General features: G+C 45.5%; 1 protein-coding gene across 2 annotated transcripts in view; it reads left to right on the top strand.

Moving 5' to 3' along the window:
- The first annotated feature begins 4,685 nt into the window (after nucleotides 1-4,685).
- Nucleotides 4,686-9,331, top strand: part of rhobtb3 (Rho related BTB domain containing 3) — a 33,011-nt gene continuing 28,365 nt past the window's right edge. The window contains exons 1-3 of one of the 2 annotated variants that reach the window (XM_050038465.1): nucleotides 4,686-5,194; nucleotides 5,562-5,793; nucleotides 6,723-6,915. In XM_050038465.1, the coding sequence (XP_049894422.1) occupies nucleotides 5,193-5,194; nucleotides 5,562-5,793; nucleotides 6,723-6,915 (427 nt within the window). In that variant the 5' untranslated portion in view covers nucleotides 4,686-5,192. The remainder of the gene's footprint in view (nucleotides 5,195-5,561; nucleotides 5,794-6,722; nucleotides 6,916-9,331) is intronic. The other variant, XM_050038466.1, reaches the window with a different exon arrangement.

Raw genomic sequence — 9,331 nt, 5'->3', positions numbered from 1 at the left:
TTTTGATTTCTGATTCCCTGTTCTTAACCCTGCCTCTCGCCCAGTGGGGATCAGCTCCAGCACCCCCGCGACCCTGAATTGGATAAGCAGTTACAGATAATGGATTGATGGATGATGTTCTCAAATCGAGTGGCAGCACGAGGCGGCTAAATGCGAACCCATACTGGTGTATCCACCTGTATTTCCAATATTCCTCATGCATTATGCATTGTGAATGAATCAATAAGATAAAAAGGCTTATGATCAATAATGTCCTAAAGTGGGAAATCACTGATGTAAAATACAAAGATCATACTCACAATACTGGCCACTTTTGTATCATCCACATCTGTTTCCCTTGGATAACATCAGAAAACAGGAATGTCACAGGCTGCATGGACTCCAACATTTGGCATTTGTGTTGTAACATGTTTGATGTCCACTGGCAAAAAATTCCTCCAGCAACTGTGGGAAAAAAAACAGCTTGCTGAGGACGGCAAGCAAGTCCCTGAAGATTGTTAAAAGGTACCGGTAAGTTGACAGCAGCCTCAGACAGGTACTGTGGCTGGCTGTGGCTGTCTCCCACTCCTGCCCCTCATCGGCCCCCTGGCGCATACTCTGTACAGAAACTCAGGGTTTTGTTTTGAACATTCAGTATTCCACCTTCTCAACTCTCAGCAGGAAACGGAATAGGTGTACTTCCCAAAATGTCAAACTATTCATTTAATATTCATGATGTCACCAATATCTCTAAACCTGACTTTGTTGCATTTTGCGATGTCGTAACAATCAGAGCATTAATATAGCAGCAAAACACTATTTTCCGAACCTCTGTGTTCTTTGGTCTGGCCATGTGTACATGTCAGTGCATGTGAGTGCATGTGAGTCCCTGTATATGCCTCCCACTGGTTTAACACATTCTCACTCTAAGCTCCTCACGTCCTCGACATATGTCGACATTTCCATGTCAATATATGACGTGCAAGGTACCCTGGGTGTGTTGGTTGGTGACGTTCTGGGATGCCATGTCAACTTTTGTCTATAACATGCTTTGTCTGCCTTCAGAATACACTTGCGTTTTCACGGGAAATTTACAGCTTGTATACAGTCTCTTTCAAAATAAATGCATCACATTGGTACAACACTGCGAATTGAGGTGTTTTTCCTTCAACACTAAATGCATGTGGTTACATTTAGCCAACACACGTGGTTGGGTTTGGAAAAAACACCTGGGTTTGGCTTCATATTGAAGTTTGAAACGAGCACTTGGGTGAACGTCGATGTTGTTGGACCCATCTACAACCCCTCCCTCCAACCTACTTGGACTTTTCGTCCCCCCCTTAACTTTCATGATTTATCCTCCTGTTTCCGTTTCCTCCCGTTAAACAATAACGGCAACCAGTCACATATCATGCCAACATGAAAGGAAAGGATGGCTTGATTCGTCGGTGTCTGACGCCAGAAGTCACTGCCCAAGTGCTGGTTTTCGACGACTTCGGAGTGTGACCAGGTTGACTGGTTAGCTACTTGACACCACTCTGCACTGCACTGACATAGCGGCACTGATAACGGCATCCCAATCCATGAGAGTGGTATGGCATCATCACAGAATCATTGATGATCAGGTCAGCACTGTTGCTGTTGTTAGCACTTTTTGTTCTGTTAGCACCGTTAGCTGCTAGCCTCCTGCTCAGCTCATGTGCATGCAATCCGGGGTCAGACTCTGAATCATATGCTCTGAAGGTCGTGTAGAGCTCCTTTAAGGGAAAACTCAAAAGTGCTAAAGCTAAAGTGATTTAGCACTGCACTTGCATAAAACTGGGGAATACATACTTGAGTCAAAATTTGTAAAGCAGCAGCCGTGACATCTTGACTGGCGTTCTTTGTTAGACCTTACCCGCCTGGAAATATCCCATGTCTTTCTCCAAACCTCTGCTTTGTAAAACAGGCTGTCTGTTGCTAATTTAAAGTCTTCAGTCCAGTATAAGTCTAATTTTATAATTACTGCAAAAAATATGTAAAGGTGAGGCTGTTTATGTTAAATCTTGAATCTTAATTTATGGCATAGCCATCCTATACTTAATATGCTGAGCAACATAATTTGCCAATATAATTTAACCATATGATGTAAAGAGTCAAGACAGCCTGTCACATTCAGGTAATTTATTTGTTCCTGTACCCACCGTGCAGGCTAATAGTGACACGGCCCTATGACTGCAAATGCCATGGGTTGAGAACACAAAGGCTATGGGGTATGATGCTCCTCTGTGCATGAATGATGCTGGTCTCTGTAGCTGGCCTACAGCAAGCAAACCCACAACACAGTCTAAAGCCTCTGCCCATGTGACGCTTTGAATACAGTCAAGAGATGCACAGGACCCAGGGTTACGCGGAATGAGAGGGCTGAGCACTTCTGCAAAGTTACTACGCATGAGATATTAAATTTGTATCACTGGGAATCTTGATGCAAGGCAGGTACTCTTATGTGCAGGTGGTCATTTGGAATAGGTCAAGTGGAGCGCTCTTTGTCCAGATAAAGAGCAGGCTGTCAGGGGAAACTGCTTAGCAGGGATAGTGCATCTTATTCCAGAGGAGGAGGACTGCACAGTATGTAAGCAGCATGGAAATACAGCGTTGCGGGGCATTCAAACCCAAGGCCTAAATATCTCTGTTGGTTTGATGTGTTGCATTATTCATTATATTGTGAACGACACAGGAGGCTCTGATAAAACCTTTAAGGCTCGAGCTATTCTTCCTCTCAAAAAGCTCTGGAAGCCCAGGAGTTTGACCAAGAGGGACTACCAGATCTCATTATCACTTTTTATCCACCAGTCTACTGAGGGACTGTTCTTTACTTATCAGAAGAGGGGGAAGGCTTGGGTGTGACTTTTTTTTTTATCTTTACCCTACCCAAAGTTACAAATGTTTTTCCTTGAGCCGCCCTGTGTGACTGGAGGAAATGCATGAATATTTTCACCCCTTGACCTTGTCCTCAGACAACCTTTTTCTGATGGGTAACTGAAGCCATTATATCAAAGCCACCAGGCTGCAATGACAAAAACAGTTATTTTACTGAGCAGACCACTGGAGCTGCTGGTCTACTGGGGCCTTGATTGGTTAGTGCCTAAGGTAAGGCCAACCAAATATATAGCGCACACTTACGCTGATATGGATTTTTTAGGTGGCTAAAACACATTTTGCTGCAGCCCCCCCATCCACAGCGGAACATTGCTTAGCTTGTGTGCTGGTAGATTTGGTTTATCAAAGGGTGCTTTCAGACCTAGAGTTTGCTTGCTTTGGTCCGAGTCAGGGACTTATTTTGTTAAAGTTGCATAATTGCCGAGAGTTGGTTCGTGTTCTCACAGCAGCATTTACAAGTGGACCAAATTTTGCAAACAGATCAGATAAAATGGCTGTGTGAGAAAGCTGCTCTTGGTTGGTCACAATTTCCATGTGGGAAAAAAAACAGGAAGTAAACAAAACATTGAAGAAGAGCACACTTACAAGATAAATGCAACACTTTCTAATGTCACAATGGAGGGCCTGGGGTCTGTTTTGATGCATTTGATGCGCCAAATGTGCATATTAAGGCAGTACAGGAGGAGGTGCACATTAATAATCCTCCAGGACTGTAACATGCTCATGTTTAACCCAAACAATGTGTCATGTGACTGCAGTTGGTTCAGATCGAGGTCGGAACACGTTCTCACCACAAACGAACCGCACCAGAGTTCATTTGTAACCAGATCGAGACCACCTCTTCAAGAAGGTCTTGGTGTGGTTGTTTTGGTGTGCTGTTAAGCTTTGTTTATAATTCATTTTATGCTAACCTATTCCTGTGTCACTTAATTTGTGTAGGGGCTTGAGTTTATATGGTTGTAATTGATGGAGAATTTTGTTTTTACTTGCTCTCACACATGTTTTCTGTGTTTTATTGTACTGAATTGAACGTAACGTGTCTCGCCCCTTTTGCTGTTGCACTCCATGGGAGAGGGTCTCAAGTAATTGATGGAGGAATTTGTTTTTGTCTCTTGCTGTCAGAGTTGTCAGGAATAAAGGGAGATCACCTCCAAAGATATCCACAGGCTGGGCCTCTTCATATCAACACAAGGCGGACAACACCAGGCTCCAACGGTTACATTTATAATAAATACAAAATACAGCTATTTTAAGTTGTATGTCCGTTCTCTAAACCAAAATAAAAGGCAAAACTTATTCAACATGCCTCCTTCATTTTGCACTACTCAGTCCTCCCTCACAAGTAACGAACAGTCCCTAACTGAGTCCCACAACAAAACATCCCCAAAGCCTGTTAAGTATTTTATAATTCCTTGCTACATCAGCAAACATGAGCTCATTATTATGACTATCATTAACATTGCACCCCATGCTCATACCTTGTGGCAGTCCCTGTGGTGCCTGTTCATGTGGTGAGTTCAGTGACATGTAGCCTATTCACCAGAGGATAAAGCTCCTGATCTGTGATTGTGTAAAGGTGGACCTGTACCCGCTCTGAGCAGACACCAGGGTGTGAAACTATGTCTGACTGAACAAAACATCATTGTGATTTCCTGCATGTTTACAGCATGGTCCTGGTGAGGCTGCCTGTGCATGTGTGTGTGTTGGCGCGCGCCGCTTCTACGTGTGTATGCCCGCGTGCGTGTTGCTGAGTCAGGCGCGACCACTCTCTCTCTCTGTCTCTCTGTCTCTCTCTCTCTCTCTCTCTCTCTCTCTCTCTCCAGTTGTTTTTTGCCACTGAGACTTTGTTTTATCCACCGACGTCATTCATACGGTCTGGACGCCGAGGCGCGAGGCTGCCCTCTCCTCGTCGCTAATTGTGTTTCCTACCGACTGACAACTTGTTTGTCTGTTAGCGCATTGGCTGCCCATGGGCGCTGCTGCTGTACACACACTCTGCTCTGCCTCTCCGCCGGCTGGGCTGTCCGGTGCGCCTCTGCGGTCGGGTTCGGGACGGTATCGGGCTCCGCTTTTATGAATGAATAACGAGACGGGGAAATGCGAGTGACTGCGAAACTCCCCAGCAGCCGTGCTCCCGGGGGGCCAGCCACCGATGAGAGGGATTAACGACGGAGCGGAGCCGCGGCTCATTGCGGAAAAGCCGAGTCTGACTGCTGCAGACTGGCGTGGAAACGCACCGTGAGGGAAACGGGCTCCATAGCGTACAGCAGCGGAACAAAACAGCGGTGACCACAATGTAAGTTGCTCTGAAGCTGCAACTCATTAAGGCATGAGAGGAGAGGGGGTTCCTGGTATGGCTGCATGCTTTATTTATTCCTCTGTCAATATATCACTGCTTTATATAAACACATCACCGAACATATTTCTCAAAGTGTCTGATTTATTCAACCACAATCCCCTGTCAGATATATTAAAGGCCATGGCAAGCTTCTTCTCTGTCATTTCCAGTGACATAACGGTGATGCACTGTCTCCGTGATAGACATGAATAATAAGGACCAAAGCAAAAGTGCCTCCTCTCCCTCAGTTCTGCCTCTGGATCAGCATCTGCTTGTGTGCAGCTGTATTCAAGTCACTTCCAACCCCGAGTTGTCTGGCTTACAGGTCCATCCACATCGTGGCTCTGGGCAGCGAGTGCCCCGGAGGAGTCGGGCCCGGGGAGGAGATCATGGGGCAGGGGCAGCTGCAGGGAGGCCTGCTGTGGAGCTACCTGGGTCACGGAGCGCTGGTGGGACCCTGCGACCTGGAGAGCAGCATCCACAACCCGGCCTTCATGGAGTACACCTCACGTGTGTTTGGAGATGTCACTGTGGTGGTTAGGGATTGCCCCAGCTGGGTAAGACACTGGTGTGTGTGTGTGTGTGTGTGGGTGTGTGGGTGTGTGTGTGTGCAGAGCAGGATGAGGAAAAGATGGACTTGCATTGGTGTGCATTCTTGCTTTGCTCATTAATGTGTCCATCCTCAATTTGCACATTAAAAAGGACCCCTAAGAGTCATTACCAGGTGTTGCTTTGGCTCTTTCCCGTGCACCTTCCTGCTTGTAAATCAGACACAGAAAGGTTAAGGCAGGCCAAGATGGCAAAACACACCAGGAAAAAAGGAGGTGTAATTTTGCCAAAGCAATGAAACTGTGTGTCACTTCACTGATGTGCTGTTTACTTTCCCACTCTGCTTCTGTTTCTCACAAAACCTACAACATTTCAGATTCCAAGGCCACTTGCCTTCCAGCGCTGATTGCAGGCTTTATAAAAACGTCTCTATTCTTAGGAGGACGCTATTTTAACATGCACAGCACTCCAAAAAATAATGAAAGAACTTTTGTTCTTAATAGCATATGAATTTGAAATGAAAGCACTGTTGTTGTGATTTTGTAGCAGCACTCTATGCGTCCTATTATAGGGCTGTCTAACTATGTCAGGGGTGGTGCTGCGGCAAGTCTGTCAGTCTAATTCTATGGCTCTTTGTCCTTGTTTTTATTCAAATTGCTCAAAGCTTTCTGAAGTGTTTTTTCCTGCCTAATGAGTTGAATCAGGTTGGTTTAGAGCGAGCAGCTAGCCTCACACAGGTCCTTGGGGGTAAAGTCCCAAGCGCCACACAGAGGTATTTATACTTGGAGAGACTCAGAGGGGAAGGGTTAGGGTTATCTAAGGTAAGATTGATAGTACAGGTTGGAGATTCAGACAGTTCTGTATACTGCCTCTCTCATATCTGTCCTCCTCTGACCTCCTCCTGTTTATATTTCTTGCCCTGTTCTTGCCTCTCCAGGACTTGTTGGACAGCGATTGGGCCAGCGTACGGAAAGTTCTTGAGCAGGCAGACATCCTGGTCATTAAATATTCAGTCACTGACAAGCTGGCCTTCCAGCAGGTCAGGAATGGCTACGCCCCGAGACTCCGCCCGCTCCTGAGGCACTGGGGTGTGCCTGTCATCCTGGTCGCTGTTGGAGCACGGCTGAACGGTGAGGATGCTTTTGTCCTGTGTTCCTCTTTGAGTCAGCGTGAGTTTAGCTTTGCCGACAATACCTTGACAACTGATGAATGAACAATGGAGTTTGAGAGGCAGCAAATACAAAACGTGTTATCTCTCAGCCATTGTTCTTGATATCCTTGTATTTCAGGCTTGATTTGCGGCTGCCTCAGTTGCTGAGTTTGATTGTGGGACAATATCATGTTCTTCTGTTTGGGCCAGTGAGATCACTGTCTGAGCCTTTTGTCCTCTAATGTGTCCTCTCAGCGATGAGGAGGATGCTGGTGATTAAATCTCCTCTTGGCTGCCTTCAGGCGGTCAGTTCACATGCTTCCCTGCAGGAGACACAAAGCGACACTAAGTTTATATTGTTTTGGTCATTATAGGCTTTGCAAACAGACGAGAGCTTGCACAGCTCTTAAATATACGCCGTCACGGCTCAAAAGTGCACCACAGCAGTCGTCTGTCTTATAAGTAGGACTAAGAAACTTGGATGTAGCTTTAGTGGAGGCTGCTTAACACACCAGGAATTAACATACGTGTATTTTGGTGCCTCAGTGTGTTTGGATGTGTTTTTTTTACAGACACACTGACCCTTGTTGAATTGAAATTCTGTAAAGATGCTCATCAAATGCACCAGGTTGTATTTTTAGCTTGTCTGCACGACATACTTTGAGATCCTGTCAGAGCTCCGCTGCAGAATGATCACAGTGTAAGTCAAGTCTTTGCCAGAGAGAGAGAGAGAGAGGAGAGGAGGAGAGGGAGTGGGGAGCTGTAGACCAGAGCCTTTGTTTGTGTTTTTGTTTGCGGCTGCTGTGAGTATTTTCATGCTATCCCCTCATGATTGCAGAGAATGACGGCTGAGCTCTGAGCGCTTCCTGCTGCTCGACTTTAGACCACCTAAGGCACAGCTGTGACAGAGAGCGCTGCCGTATACGTGCATTAACACAGCCATTAAACCAATGCTGAACACAGGAGCGCAGGCAGATTTATCCAAGGGCACATACACACACACACACACACACACACACACACACACACACACAAACATACCACTGATATGCCAAGTCACCGCCTGTCAGACACTCACACTCACTCTGCTTTTCCTCTCTGTCTCACACACACACACACACACACACACACACACACACACTCTGCCTAGCTCAGTCTCTATGTCATGCCTGCAGGTTATTAGCAGTATGATTTATCAAATGCCTCAGCACTTAGCTGTATGTCGCGCTCATTCTCTCTTTTATCTCTGCCTCTCTCCTCCTTTGTGCAGTCTTTTTCTCCTGTGAGCTAATCCCTCCAAATTTTCTGTTTGATTCTGTCTCTTTGGTCCCCGTGCACACATGCCACAGTGTCACTGGTCCTAGTGCAAGTGTGCTGATCTGTCTTTTCTGTTGTTGCAAGATAATTCTGTTTTTGTTTTTTTGGACTTTGTGAAAATGTGGGTGGGGCTAGAAGTAAGAAACACATCAATATTAAAGGGACAGTTCACCCCAAAATCAAAAATACATGTTTCTCCTTTTACCTGTAGTGCTATTTATCAGTCTAGATTGTTTTGGTGTGAGTTGCTGAGTGTTGGAGATATCGGCAGTAGAGATGTCTGCCTTCTCTCCAATATAATGGAACTAGATGGCACTCAGCTTGTGGTGCTCAAAGCACCAAAAATAATACATTTGAAAAACTCAACAGCAATGTCTCTTTGCAGAAATCCTGACCTGGTAACTCAAGATAATCCACAGACCTTGGTATGAGCAGTTTCATGTAGGAACTTTTTTCTTTTTTACCTAACTACACCTGTTGACTGTATTGCAAAGGGAAGCCTGCATCTACTGCTAGCTCACCTGGCACCACTGAGCTTGCTAATGTTACAGCTCAGCTGAGGTGTACACCATTAAAGGGAAATTTCGGTTTATTTCAACCCTTCTCCTATCGTCCTAAATTTGTTTCAAGTGACTAGTGACATAGAAATAATAGTTAGCATGTTAGCCGTTAGCCTAGATACAGCCGGCGCATAGTAGCGTCAGACCTGTTAAAACGCAAGTGAACGGGCATACTTCAAGTGCAAAGTTAGTCCACTAAAGCTTTTTTTCCACGAAGACCGCCTCATATCGTTAGGATAAATGTCAGAGAACATATAGTAAACGACATGTAAACGTGTTGTCTTACCTTACCGGTGTGCTGCCATGTTTGTTTATCCCTCTAGCTCTGCTTTCCAAAGCGCAGCCGAAATATTGCAAGAACAAGCAGCGATCTCATACTGTGCCTGAACAAGCAGCAACAGCTGGAAGGCAGAACTGGACAGTAGCCTGAAAAGTTCATTCATTTATTTTATGAAAGATTTATAGAATAATGGCTGACTTTTTGCCAGACTTCGACTTTGTGGAGGAGGAATTTGATTT

Source organism: Epinephelus moara, chromosome 24, assembly GCF_006386435.1.
Source record: "Epinephelus moara isolate mb chromosome 24, YSFRI_EMoa_1.0, whole genome shotgun sequence".
In the NCBI taxonomy this organism is placed as follows: Eukaryota; Metazoa; Chordata; class Actinopteri; order Perciformes; family Serranidae; genus Epinephelus; species Epinephelus moara.
Note: the sequence above shows the minus strand (reverse complement) of the source record. Positions and strands in the feature narration are given on the sequence as shown.